This window comes from Anarrhichthys ocellatus, unplaced genomic scaffold, assembly GCF_004355925.1.
Source record: "Anarrhichthys ocellatus isolate YVR2014 unplaced genomic scaffold, GSC_Weel_1.0 scaffold24, whole genome shotgun sequence".
NCBI classification, from domain to species: domain Eukaryota; kingdom Metazoa; phylum Chordata; class Actinopteri; order Perciformes; family Anarhichadidae; genus Anarrhichthys; species Anarrhichthys ocellatus.
The window spans coordinates 11,612,549-11,627,209 of record NW_022280054.1 but is presented as its reverse complement, the minus strand read 5'-3'; the positions used below and the strand labels follow the sequence as shown (position 1 = coordinate 11,627,209).

Genomic DNA, 14,661 nt, shown 5'->3' with positions numbered 1-14,661 from the left:
CTCCATCCTATCTACCTCGCTCTCGCTCTCTCCATCCTATCTACCTCTCCTGCCATGCATGCTCCCAAGGTCACTCTGCAGGATATCTTCTGTCTCATTCAGACTGCAAATCAATGGGCTCAAGTATCAGAGAGAAGGGGAGGCTGATGGAGGAGGGGGGGGGAGAGCGGAGGAAGGAATGAGATGAGACCAGAGAGGTGTGGGGAAGTAAGAGAGGGTATGAGTGTGTACAGTCTGCAGAGTGGGAGAGAGCCCGAGAGTCACGTCACCCACTGCAGTGCCGAGCAGCGAGACTGAGACTGGCACGTACAACACCCACCCACGGGTCCTCGGACCGTCCATCTGACAGGCACACACTTAGAAGGGAAGCGTGCTCTCACAGTGCGCACTAATGCAGTGCAGCAACACACTTTCTCCCCATTCCACTCTTTCCACGCTTTATGCACCATTAGCCCCCCCACCACCACATATGTCAGCGTGTCCTTAACCCCATTACGAGGTTGTGACCCCGGTCTAAGAGCTCACCTGACGCAGATACGCTCACCCTCAGGATGTGAGGATCAGCCTGCAACTCCCCATCGCTCCCTGCTGAGGGAATACATGTCAGCGGAGTTACCTCCACTCAGCGAGGAGGAGGGGGGAGGAGGGTTGGAACAAGGAGTCAGGGGATCAGAAGTGGAGGAAGAAACCACTTAAGAGACAGACGCCCTTGTTTCACTTAACAACTGTGTCCAATGCAGAGTCTTGTGCCATACTCCCTTTGTCAGGAAAGAGACCGTCACGTGGTTGTCTCTTTTTAATCAGTAATTGACCGTAAGTGTTCGTGCTGTATGTGATTCTGAAGGTTAGTACTGATACAACATTGATGTCATAACCTTTTTAAGTTGATGTGGCAAACGTATGCTTATTTATACAGGCAGTAGTGAACCATTGAGAGAGAACCATTGTTCATATTTCTGTCCAATATTCACTCTCTTTTAGCTCTGATCTTAGTCCTGAGGGAGATATCTCTCTTTTAGCTGCTAAATGCTCCGTATGTTCACCAGCTAGTCACTAACTGTGAAGGAAGTGGACGGCAAGTTTTTCCCCCTGAAAACCGCTTCCGGGTGCAGCCAAAAATGAAACTGAGTGAACCAATACCGACGATGCACTCACACAGTTAATTGCTGATAAAATGTTCTTATTGTCAACGAATCGCATGAAAAGACCAAAACTGAAATGAATTGAACCCACTGACTAAAAACACATCACACTGTAGTTCATTTTGACTCAGTCCCACATATTACGAAGTTCTGCTGTAAATATTTACAAGAGCAACACATGTGTATTAATCCGCAGCTGAAAATAGTCCCCAACAAATGCACAATATCCTCTTTTTGAGTAACGTTTGTTAAATAACTACATTGTCCACTGGTTGTGTTTTTTTTAGAAATGAAATGTTGCAGAAATGTTGTTGATCCAGTGAGAACCTGTGTGAGTTTTCTGTCCAATCGTCTAAAATAGCATTAAATCCGTTGGCGACATCAGCCGGTTCTGTTATCTGATCCAACCGTCTGACTCTCCTCTACCGCTGAGAGAGAGAGAGAGAGAGAGAGAGGGGCCCGGCTCAAGTGACGGGTTTTCATTGACTGATCAGTTATTTAAGATGTACCGGAGCTATTTATATAGTTACCATGGCATCCTGATCATGGTGCGAAGAGGTGACGTGAGAACCGACGCAGGCAGATATTCACACACACAATCCATGTGAATTGCAAGCCTTCATCCATAGTGATGAGTGAGCATCTAAGCAGTGGAACCCATTAGCAAGGCAGCGTGGGAAGGAGCAGTGCACCATGGGAGAATGCCATGTCTCTGTATCTTGTGAAATCTCTGACAAGTCCGTCTTTGTCTGTCAGTGTTTTTTGTTTGTTTTCACACAAAGTGATCCACCTCGTATTGGCCAGCGCTGCTTCGTCTCGCTGGCTTTTTTATTTCTTAATCCCATCTGGACTGTAGTGACCTTCTCACACACACACACACACACAAGATTTTAAATTGGAAGATGAAACTGTTAAAGGAACAAGAAAGGCGGCACAGCACCGCCCACACTGTATGATCGACTCATCTGTGATACGATGTGCAAAAACCCACCTGAGCTCAACGCCGTGGATGTCATCTGTTCTCTAAAAGGATTTGATTTACATCCCTCTTGTGCCTTTATACAGCTTAAATATTCTGTTACACAGGAAATACTCACAGTACAGAAGCTAATGCCTTCAGTTTCATTGGGACTTTAAGTTATTCTTTTTCTCTCTCCCTCTTAGATTCCACCTTCTTCCCCGGTCGCTGTGCGGAGATCTTCGCCCGTGGGAAGAGCGTCGGGCGTCTCGGGGTCCTGCACCCCGATGTCATCGACCGCTTCGAGCTGACCATGCCCTGCTCTGCCCTGGAGATCGACATCGAGCCCTTCCTGTGATTTCCCCTTCCTAAACATTAAAACATGCACAGCTGTTTATGCCACTGTAAAGACAGAAAACATAGATGAGGCTTGATGTTGGTGTTGAAGTGTGCATGGCGTGCATGAGGGAAACTAAAAGACCAATCTTTGCAGTATCATTGTGTGGAGTCAACGAGGCTGTTTTTATTAAAAATGAACAAGACCATTGTGTGTGTGATGTGAATGGTTTGCATCTCCGTGTGGGCTTGTACGTGCATGCCTGGTGTTGATTTAGGTCACTTGTGCCGTGGTGGTTTAAGTGCATGCTAATTAAGCTCAGTGACTCATCACCTGTTGCCTTGGTTCTTCCAGTGGCCACAGTGCCGAAACCCTCCTCACACACGATGTCCCCGTGCAGGAAGTCTTCAAGCACAAGTTCCCCGAACCGTCGCGGGCGCCGTCGTCCTCCCGTCCGACTTCCACACAAACCGTGTTCGGTGACGTGAGCGCGGCCGCCGGCCTTAAAGCGCTCGATGACTTTCTGGCTGACAAAAGCTACATGGAGGGCTTCGCGGCGTCCCAGGCTGACGCTGCGATGTTCGACGCCATCCCCTCCGCTCCCGCCTCCGCCTTCCGCCACCTCGCGCGCTGGTATAACCACATCAAGTCCTTCCAGAGGGAGCGAGACGGCCTCCCATCGGCTAAGACTCGGTTCGTCCTCCCGGCTACGGCGAACGTCGGCAGCGACGACGACTTGGACCTGTTTGGCTCGGACGACGAGGCCGAGAGCGCCGAGGCGGATCGAATCAAGGAACAGCGCCTCGCCGAGTACGCCGCCAAGAAGTCCAAGAAGCCGGCGCTCGTCGCCAAGTCCTCCATCCTGCTGGACGTCAAGCCCTGGGACGACGAGACGGACATGGCCGAGATGGAGGCATGCGTCCGCGGCGTCGCCATGGACGGGCTGCTGTGGGGGCAGTCCAAGCTGGTCCCGGTGGGCTACGGCATCAGGAAGCTCCAGATCGGGTGCGTGGTGGAGGACGACAAAGTGGGCACGGACCTGCTGGAGGAAGCCATCACCGCCTTCGAGGAATACGTTCAGTCCGTGGACGTGGCCGCCTTCAATAAGATCTAGAATCTTTCCCACAATAGCTTCACTGAATGGTAGCAGCTGGTTTTTTGGCTAAAGACAAGTGATTTAATATGAAACACTGTCAAGGAAGCTCAGGGCCCTCATCTGTTTACGCTTCCATACAAAACAGTCCTCAAAACATCCAATAAAGCCGTTCTAACTTTTGACTTCCAATCTTTATTTATTTGTAGTTCAGATCAGGTAACAGGCGCACACAGACTTCCTCTCTGTGTATTTTGATGCTTCACTGTTGGTTTTCAAAGAGGAATTCTTGCAGCCAGTAGCCTCCCATGTGAAAGCCGGATAACGAGCCGTCTTGTAAATGTTTTCTGACAGGTGCACCGGCACTCCTTCAAACTCTACTGTAGCAAAAGAGAAGGTTAACTCTTTCGGTACCGCGCTGCTGCTGAACATACACAGAGCAGATGACAAAAGACTGGTGCCATTGAAAGGAAGTTGCCGAGTCAAAGTTTCGATCGACTGGTTTGAGCGCGTCTGGCTCAAGGTGGGGTTCTCCCAGTTGAAGTAACCGGGAACTAGCCTGGGAAAAAATTCTAGATGTGTTGCTTCATTGCACACCGTGTTACGACCTTCACTACTTAGTCAAATGTCATTGTAAAACATTTTATTTGCTATTGGTTCAGTTACATTTTTGTGAGTCAGTCACAGCTGTTAACGTGTAAAAATACAACATTGAAATAAATATAAGGTACATTTTTGTTATGGCAAGTTCAAATCATCGGTCATAGCAGCCCCAGTAGAATAAACACTCTATTGACTAATATAGAATTGACAAGTCCAACAGAAGTGTACGTGACAAACTTGTACGGCACTTCTATCTCCCTTCTCCTCCTGGCACCGTCGTCGCTTCTCGGCACTTCGTACCACGAATACAGCGCCTGCAGGCTCACCGTTTTCACTACCAGCCGAGTTCCCAGTAACGCCGCGCCTCCCACGAGGAAGCGGGCGCCACCTAGTGCCAACGCGTTGGCCGTGAGCGCGGGTAAGGGTACGGGCAGCGCCCCCTGGGGCTCGAAGGTCTGCCCCAGCTGCTGGTTCACCCAGTAGCCCACGGAGCAGCCGGCCCCGGCTCCCAGAATGGTGGTGGTGTCCCCCCGCGTGGTGGTGTAGCGGTCCAGCTCCGGGTACGTGTAGCTGAGGAGGAGAGGCAGCGTCAGCGCCGCGATGGGGGAGATGGAGCTGGTGAGCTGGAAGCGGTCGAAGGTCTCCCAGTACGGGTAGGTGAGGAACAGGATGACGGCGGAGATCAGAGCGCCGCAGATCACATCCTGAAAGCACAATAATGAGACAATAGTTTAGATGTATCGATACCACTCATATGTGTGTTAATTAGTGAGCTTTAGAAGTGGATTTTGTTCATTTTAGACATTTTGGGTTTTGGGCTAACTGGCTGCTGGTTTTAGTATTTTTAGCCGACAGATATTCGAGACTTCTCTTCTAACTCAGCAAGGATGCAAAAAGCATATTTCCCAAAACGGGAAGAAAGGGAGAAAAATGATCAAATCAGTATTTTCAGCCCTGATAGATGTGATAAATATGCACTTAAACATAACTAAAACCTAAATAATCAGAAATTTACATAACTTTTCAAACGGAAGGTATCTTGGATCAAAGCCTCAGCCAGACAGTTTAACCAGACACTGATGAATTATGAATCCTGCGTTGAGCTTGAAGGTTGTGTGTGTGTGTGTGTGCGTGTGTGTGCGTGCGGGTGTGTGTGCGTGCGGACTAGCTCACCAACACTGAGTGCATGCCAGTGTAGAGGCGGCTCAGACACACCAGAGATGACAGCGTCAGAGCGATCAGCAGACCCACCTCGAACTGGAACTGGGACACAAACACACTTGGATCACTAACCAAACGCTGAAATCTGTGACAGTGGAAACGTTACGCGTCACATGAAAACATTCCCCAGTAGAAACACATTTGTCATTCAGTAGTTTTTGTTCTTTTTAAACCTTCCTGATCAAATCATCCGTTCGTCAATCCTCTTAATGGCGACGTGTAGCTCCTCTGCCAGGTTGATGTAGTGCCCGTCATCAAGCCGCTGCTCCTTTATTCCTCTACTGTCTCCATCCTCTCTGCCCTCCCTCCTTTTACCTAAAGCAGCAGGTTTTTGTCCCCCCCCCCTCCATTTCAATAACAGTGAGAAGAGAGGCCTTGTGTATTCATTCACCTCCCCTCCCTCCTCTCTGCCTTTTTTTTTTCTTTCCTTCCTGTGTCTTTTCCTGTCTTTTGCAGCTGGAAGCCTATTCACTGGTAGTTCATGAAGAGATTTTTTTTTGAATGGCCACAAAGGATGCCGGGGACAGGAGGGAGGTGGGGTGGGGGCACTCTGTGATTGACTGTCGTGACCTCCGACCTGCTCCGGGGGAACCGGGCGAGCTGCCCCGAGGCCTCGTGGCTATTCAGGAGCCTCTCTGCTCCAGCTCGCTACGGCTCTTTTTCTTTTCAGGGGGAATCCTGGAGGAATTCCAGGCCACAGTTAAGTGCTCTACTGTACGCGGGGGTTGTCTCGGGGGGGTTGCCGAGATGATTTCGTCTGACCTTGAGAACGGCAGTGCGAGAAAATTATAGGTGAATAGTTGCTGTGATTTGACCACAAATCAAGCAGACAGCTGTTGAGGCTGTAAAGCAGGATTGGGCATTCACTCGATCCTTCATTAAAACACAGTGCGTGATTAAGACGGCCTATGATTGAGCCACTGAGTGTTTTATTGACTTTGCAGTAGAGCGGGAGACATAAAGACAGGAAGAGTCGGGAGGAGGAGGAGGAGGAGACGTGGACTGACAGTCATTGACTCGGTCGAGTCCATCAGAAGACCAAACAGCGGCCGGGTGTGCCTGATGGTGACTGCTGGCCCCGCCCCTCCCTGCCCATTGTCCAACGGCTCAGTCGGGACCCTGTGATGGACAGCGGGGCCACTCCCTTCCATCCCACTCTACTGTCCACAGACCCCCAGTGCCTCAAACTGTAACGTTCACAATTTCAATTTGAGCGAGAAGCGGCTCATTCGGATCGACCGATTTAACACCAACTCCTGCCTCGCTAATCTTATATCCATAAACTTCACTAGCAATTTAATAGCACAGTTAATGACATACCTATTGTCACAATTACGGTTAAACGTACACTCCAGATCCTAGTTGTAAATCCCCACTTATTAGCTTTGCTGAGCTTTTAAACCACGTCTGTGTCTTGCATGGCCTACCTTCTCCTTGTCTACTTACAATGACAGCAGGGTTGTCTATGTGTAGAACTTCACTCACATGAGGTGGTTGTGACCCTTGTCTTGGTTCAAGTCTGGATGTCAATGATCTCTTTGGTCATTCTTCACCATCCACTCACTCTGCTTGATGACTTTGACTCAACCGCCTCATCGATTTGTTACACATGAGGCTACTGAGCAATATATTTGCGTTTTAAGTGCTGTATCTCAAAACTGTGTAGTAATTTTTTATGCCGTCTTACTGCATTTAAATCAGCGACGCTCACCTGTATCCTGGACGGAGCGCTCAGTAACACCGTGAAGGAGATGGCGGTGGCGGCCATGGCGTGGGTGGAGGGCAGCCCGTATTCGGCGTCGATGCGCGGCTCCAGCTTCACCACGGGGGGCGAGAGAGGGCGAGGCAGCTTCAGCGTGTCCTTCATCACCTGGCCGACGTACATCACCAGCTGTGAGAGGAGAGGGGACCAGATATCTTTTATTATATCCAGGTGGCATTTTTATTTTTAATCTTGCAATGTTATGTAATATTTGGGGGAAACACCCTGAATTGATAAAAAAAAAATCCTTAAAAAAAACCCAATTTATTTTTATTTGTACTATTTACACTTGCAACGATGAAGGCACTTGCAAACGATAAGGTAGTACAAAATGTAAATATACTTTGGTGTTTAATTATTACTTCTTTACTCAAGATTTCACTCAACATTATTTTAAAAAAGCAGCAATAAATCTACTGCATCGTTACAATTAAATAGCAGAAAGGACAGAGAGAGCTGCAGGGTGCTGAAACTAGAGGAGGAAGATGATAAAATAATGAGTAGAGGAAGCAAAGATAAGGCTATGCTCTAAAACTTACCACAGTCTTATAAATAAGTAATCACCGTTCCCACTCCAAAAAAAAAAAAAAAGACTGCAAGAGTGGCGACCCACCTCTGGTATAAAGTGCAGATGCAGTCATACAGAAACAGAATCTATTGTAAGAAACAGAATTGAAGAAGGCCGGATCTGCTGACACAGCGTCTTCAGCTGGCGCGGGTCAGACAGAGGGCTCTTGACAGAATGACACACTCAGTGCAAGGTGTGTGTTTGTGTGATGCTGTATAGGTATCTGTGTGTGTGTGTGTGTGTACCCTGCCAAATGTGCTGCCTATTCTCTTTCATGAGATCCCCAGCGGCCCTCGGAGGGGCGGCCTGCTCCGGCTCCAGGTTTATTTAAAGCGCTGCCTTGTATATTTAATGAATGGCTGTCTTAGCGAGGAGCAGGGAGGCAGCGCGCGCAGAGCGAGCTCAGGACGCTAATGTGTGTGTTTAAGGGAGAGAATGGAGAGGTTGTCATTACCATCTCTGACACTGTCATCAGGAAATGCTTGTTCCCATGGCAAATGAGATATACTGTATATGAAAAAGAAAAAAAAGTCGGCTGACCCGCTGTTAGTGCAGCCACTTGGACGTATAAAAGGCCCACAGATAGAGATGGAGATGATGGAGCACACAGAATGGGGAAGAAATCTGTGAACACCAGAACATTACACTCTCTCTTTCCCCCAAACTGTGGGTATTAATAGGCTGCATTGGAGAGTGGAGGCAGAGGTTTTGGAACAAATCGCTGCAGGGATGTGCTCCCATTCAGGCACAAGTGTGAGGTCCAAATATTGGGCGGTAAAGCTCGAAGTCAGTGTTTCAGTGCATCCCAGAAGGTGATGGATGGGGTTGAGTTCAGGGCTCAGTCCAGGCCAGTTCTTCCCAACGTCTGTATCTAAGAAGTGGACGGATTCATTGTAACGTCACCCATTGGTTTGTGGACTGCTGTTTTGAAGCATCAAGTTTGGCGTTTTGGCCATCGCAATTTGGGATTGGGGTCGTCGCCATCTCGGCTCGTTACCATATTTTGATTGCGGAGGAGTGACGTAGAGACACCGTATACGGCAGACCATAAAGCATCCCCTGCTTTATGGTCTGTGTGACTCTAAATGGACCATAATGTACTAAATGAACATCATGCTGTACTGAAGAAGACTTGAAACTAGAGATTGAGACCATAAACTCATGTTTACAATGTTTACTGAGGTAATAAATCAAGAGAGAAGTAGAGTCATTTCCTCATAAACTTCTATACAATCAGAGTTCTTTTTGCAACCAGAGCAGACACTTTTGGAAAGGCAGAAGATTGATGCGACTCCCATATCTGTGCATTAAGCACAGAGTTGGAGACCATTCAATCTCAGAACCCATCGGTCTGACGACAGATACGTTTTTTGGGAGCGAGGGGCTGTATTTCTGGGGTTCCGGTGAGATGCGAGACTGGAGTTGGAGTTGAGAGACGACCCGTACGACTGGGTTGTTTCACGTTAGCTAGTTTACAAGATTGTTTTCAACCAATAAAAAGCTAAATCATCGTCGGATGATGGTCCTCAGATTGCATTTCGGTCAATGCGTTCCACCTATTTAGCTCTCCAGAGGGACAGTTTAACCAAAGCCTGCTCAAATTCAATATTCAAGTCAATGTATTTGTATCGCCGAATATCACAAATCAAAAATTTGCAATAGAGGGTTTTACAATCTGTACAGAATAGGACATCCTCCATTCCAGTCTCTAGCTCCATACTTGGAATTTAGCGTCTTTGAAAAGCTGAATCCTTATTTTACATCTCTCCTTGTCCTCTACAAATGCATTAATATAAAGTTTATTATTACAAATATTTGCATCTACATACACTGTATCTACACGCGTGCACCCAGATAGAATAATTGACACCATGAGGTGGACAATAAACAGAGGACAGACAACGGTGAACCCATTTAGCACGTCTGACCCCATGTATTCACACAACAAGCCATACTGTGTGCACATCATGCACTGTGCCCCGCCCCCACCCTGCCTTCACACAATGAATCTGCCTCCCAGTTCAAGTGCTCGCATGATATGATACCCTCGCCCCCCCCCACCCCCCCTGCACACCATCAACACAAACATTATATTCAACTGGCTCATGAGCCAGCGTCTCATTGGTGTCTTTGTACAATTCACATCAAAAGGACTGACCCAGGGTAAGTCTGGTCACATAAAGGGAAGAGTTAAAGACAGGTCAAGACACACACACAGAGTTGGGCTTGAGTGTGTTTCTTCGTGAATAAGTGTATTGATCGAGGCCGCCAGTGCAGCTTTGGACTTTGATCTGTCAACATGTGGATCAGTGTGTGTGTGTGTGTTGGGTTGGGTAGGGTAGAGGCGCTACAGGTCACTGTTTGTATGGAGAAAAGACACAAGATGTTTGTTTTGTGCCACAGCAACATGATTGGCTGATTTGGTTCATACTTTTGACCACCAAGGTGCTGGTAACTTAAAGTTGTGTGGATACAATTACATCCGATGATCGATCTGTGCACACAAAGCAGGAACATATCTGAGACATGTTTGCTTCATAAAGATCTTAGCTTTTAATAGTAAAGCCAGTAGAAGTTTAACTTTACTGACTGTAGAACTCATCAATAGCACATAGAGGTCCATTTGTACAATGCGTATTTTGGGACTCATGCTGCAGCCTGCTCTCATGAACCAAGAGGTATTTTCTGCAGCTATATAAGAGTTTCTCTATAATATCCTCACAGCATGGTTTGTTACTGAGATAGCCTTAAGAAGGCGGGAGAATTTCTCCTGGGTCCAGTTTTAAAGTTGCACTCAGCCTTTACTATCCTGCTTATAGACTTCCTGTTTTCTTATGTTGCTTTTGTACTGTTTTCGGCTGAGTGGACCTTCACTTCTCTGTTCATGCAAAAAAAAAAAAAAATAACTGCAGCAAATGGTTTTCAAGCACTCTCAATAGTAGTTCTCAAAAGTGGGGAGCATGTGAGCGAGGGAAAATATGAAACAGAACGCTAAACGTCAACATATTAGCATCGTCATTGGGAGTAGTTAATGACCGGGTCTGAAGTCTTACAATCTTTACATGTCACACTCTAGACGATTTTATCTGCTGACTTTTAACACCGGACCGGAACAGACCTGATCCAATCAGTCGTCATGCCGAAATCCTACACATCAGTCATGATATGCATTTTTGTCCCGGTCATTTTCAAGCACTTTGTGGCAGAAACATGTCGGTATTACCGCCAGTACAGCAGTGACCTTCCTTGTAGTTACGACAGGGCGGAGTCACACTGTCTTTGTATTCACAGACGGACAGATTCTGACCTCTGGCCGTCGTCACTGATGGCTGGTCAAGTTTCGTCTTCTGGGAATAAAGCGAGTGCATTTCCTTCTCTAAACATTCTTCTGCTGTCTGCATCATAGTTCATGCCCTGTGTGTACAACTAGATGGGTTTTGATATTCCAAACAGCACAGTAGGTGCGTGATTTGCATAACACTGTGCTACTATAATGCCGTACGGCACGGCAATGTAATTCATGGCCATATGGTTAATGACAGCTACCGTTTTCTAAGTCAACCAAAGTCACCCTGCAAGTAAAGGCAACAGAGTAGTGAAGGACACAAGGTGGAGGGAGAGGGTGGAGGGAGAGGATGGGGGGGGGGGTATAATGAGTGTGTTTTTCAGTAATGGACCTGCAGTGTGTGTGCTCATGCATACAAGTCTAAATGTGCATGGGTGCACTTCAGATGTTGCCGTGAGTTGCCAGTTTTTGCGTGCGAGACGGAGGGGAAAGAAAGAGAGCGCTCAATCCCTCCGTGAACCCTCAGATAACTCCACCAGCACAATGGCAGGGTGCTGTTAGAAGTTGGGAGTGCAGGGTGATGCGCCCCGAGGGCTGACAGGCCAAATGTTCGGTCCACAGAGAGAGAGAAAGCTCAGAGCGCTGATGAGGCCGATAAAACACTCTGCTGGTAGATTAGGGGGGGGGGGGGGGGAGGGAGGAGAACACAAGAGTGAAGCTGGTAATGTCTAACTAGAGGGAGGGCGATGAGTGTGTTTAGGAGGCTAAGGCGGGGAGTGCGAGCATGCGTGTGTGTGTGTGTGTTGGTGTTTATGTGCAGTTTAAAAAGGAGTTCAAACAGCGGCCTGGTGAAGCCAGGATGCCAGAAGAATGGTGTCTCTTCCCCCTAGGGGGGTAGGGGGGTCCAAACAAGGGGTTCAGACACAGGGCATCCACCCAGCGCTCGAGGCGGGGGACACAAAGGGCACAAAAACACACTGCCCATCACGCACAGTGCAGGAGAGAGGGTGTATGGCCGGCTGTGTGTCTCAATGAAGTGTCAAATACGCTCCCTCCGGGTTCACGTTTCATGGGTTTTCAGGCCGTCTTGTTGTTATGTGCTGGATTCTGTCAGAGTAAACGTCTTAAAAAAGGGGAGATTTTCATTTTCGGTAATGAGTCCCCGTGTGTGGCCTCTCGCCGTGTCAAGGGCCCTCGGTCAGGCTGGCCCCAGTGGCCCCTCAGGCCTGGGGGATATATGAACATGGTGGTGTCAGAGACAGGTCACTGGAAGGGGGGGGGGGGGGGGGGGGGGGGGGGGGGGGGGGGGGGGGAGAAGAGGGATGAAAGGAGGTTGAAAGGTGAAGAGAGGGAGATGAAGAGCAGAGAGAAGAGAGGTGGCATTGTGGAACCAACGGACATCGGACCGATGCGCACATCTCCCCCTCCAGCTGTGACTTACGGTCCACATGTTGACGAGGCGTCGGCACAGGAACGGGTCCAGGCTCCAGTGAATGCAAGGCAGACAGGTGATGTAGAACATTTCGTGCCCCAGGCCCGCGGAGAACAGGAAGAGGAAGTGCAAAGGCCAGTTCCTCACCTCGTACTGAGGTCTGCTGCAGGCCTGCGGAGAATAAACAGATTAACACTAAAGGTGATGGCACCGGAAACTTCCAAAATTTTAAATCCCATCTCATCTTTAGGATGACATTTTTTGGTATTGTAGAAACATGTTTCCTAACCGCATTTAGATTAAAAAAAATCTATGATAGTAATTCAGCTATTACAGAACCATCCTAAGTTTGGGATTTCCTAAATCAGGATGTCCTAAATTCAAAATAACTATCAAAAATGGAAGCAGCACGGTTGTTAGGCCTTCATGGCGATGACGATGAAGATGGGAGAACAACATGAACACTGAAATATAATGATTCAAAAGCTTCTCAAACTGTTTCATTATGCTTAGAATCTCCCGGATCGACGGCCAAGACGATTACATTTGATGTCCGGCTCTGACGAGGATTGATTGAGATAAAGAAAAACGTGCAGAAAAAAAGTGGGATTTCCCCTCCTCACCCGAGACAATTAGTGCCTCGGACTCCTCGAAGTTAACCGCCTTGATTTTTTTGTTGCGCATGATAGCAATAAAGCTAGCTAGCCAGTGACGAGTAAGAGCCGTTGATATGATGGCTGGTCCATCTTGAGTAGCCAACCGGTGCATTCTAATCAAAAACACAGGCATGACAGGACAAGTGCCGATTGGACGATTACATTTCTAGTTAGGGTTTCTTCAGTTAAGGACACAGACATGAGTTCAGGAATTATTTCTGTAATAGGAAGATAGGATTTTTAAGTTAAGATAAGACAAGCAGTTTGGATATTTTTCTGTAATGAGGCCTCTGGAAAGGTATCAGATGACATCTAACAGCCAACAGTGCAGCCACACCCTACGTTAGCTCCACACCGGTCAACTTTTTTGTTTGTTTGCAGCTTATTTTCGTCACATTTCATTATTTATACCAGCCAGCAGTTCAGAATCTGCTGGTTTTATCTCTTCAAATGATTAAAGTAGCACACAAATAAATACCAAGCACAAATTAGTATTGCACGTGCACAAGGTTAGGCTAAAAAATGAATAAAAAAAAAAAAAAATGAAAAACGAGTGGCCAGGCATCCATGCGGCGGAGGCCGAGACCTTTAGCCTCTAGTAAGCATCACTTTCCAAAAAATGCTGGATCCCACATTTCCCATAATGCAACACATTGGCTTCTTTCATTAAACCCCCTTACCTCCTATAAATTCCACACCTCAAATCCATAATGCAGACTTTCTGTTACATATCTGTAGTTTCCATGCCCAACCCAAGATAACCCTGCTGATGTCATTATGACATCAGCAGGGTCTACGTCCGAGCTGAACTCCACCCAGAAGGAGCTCCAATTTCCTGCACAATATCAAGCCCATCCTCAACATCTGAGCCTGTGAGGAACTCCTCTGTGTTCCTCTTCACCTCGTCAGTAGTCTAAATAAATAGTTCGCATAAGAGAAGGTACGACACAGAAGAATGTCAACATCCCACGTGGCTTGGCATTGTGCCGGTGAGGATCTCGTGGCTGACTCAGACACCCAGACCAACGAGAAAAGCCAGTCACTGTTTGGTTTGCATACCGTTTGGTTTGCATACTATTTAAAAAAAAAACCTGTAGGTCTTACTTCCTAGAACCGAAATCTTTAGTTCATATATTAATCTCACACGTTGAGGGAATCCAATGCAAATAGTAATGGACTATGTGGTTTATATTTGTGAATTAAAATCATGTTTAAAGGTTAAAAGCACTTAGTGGACCAACTTTTGTCAGACTTACACTAACAGCACATCCGTTCTCCTTGTGTTTAAAGTTTGAATTCTGATCCTGGTGGTCCCGACTTCCCTCCTGCGGTCCACCGCGTGGTTCGCCGTTGTGGACCGGGGTTCCTCGCGTCCTCCCTCGGCTGCGATCATGACGCGCGGCTTCGACGAGGACGAGTCCGCATCGTTTCTGGAACCGGGCCACGAGCTCCGAGTCGTGAAGGTAAGCCAAGGACTGCAGCATGTCAGGGGTGGGGGAAAGAGGCAGGAGTGGATGTGGATACTCTGACCTACTCACGGTCGACGTTTGCACCGGGGCAGGGCGCAGAGCTCCGTACAGGTGCGGCTGCTGTGCGACGCAGG

At 47.7% G+C, this 14,661-nt stretch overlaps 2 protein-coding genes across 3 annotated transcripts in view; one reads left to right on the top strand and one right to left on the bottom strand.

The window, feature by feature from the left end:
* Positions 1-3,715, top strand: part of farsb (phenylalanyl-tRNA synthetase subunit beta) — a 12,220-nt gene extending 8,505 nt beyond the window's left edge. Inside the window, exons 16-17 of one of the 2 annotated variants that reach the window (XM_031860707.1) lie at positions 2,307-2,454; positions 2,792-3,715. In XM_031860707.1, the coding sequence (XP_031716567.1) occupies positions 2,307-2,454; positions 2,792-3,551 (908 nt within the window). In that variant the 3' untranslated portion in view covers positions 3,552-3,715. The other variant, XM_031860708.1, reaches the window with a different exon arrangement.
* Positions 3,716-4,158: 443 nt separating this feature from the next.
* Positions 4,159-14,661, bottom strand: sgpp2 (sphingosine-1-phosphate phosphatase 2). Its single transcript, XM_031860706.1, has 5 exons — positions 14,315-14,661; positions 12,412-12,573; positions 7,066-7,245; positions 5,307-5,396; positions 4,159-4,837 (listed from the first exon to the last, which is right to left on the bottom strand). The coding sequence occupies exons 1-5, from the start codon at positions 14,540-14,542 to the stop codon at positions 4,292-4,294; spliced, it is 1,206 nt and encodes a 401-aa protein (XP_031716566.1). The 5' UTR covers positions 14,543-14,661; the 3' UTR covers positions 4,159-4,291.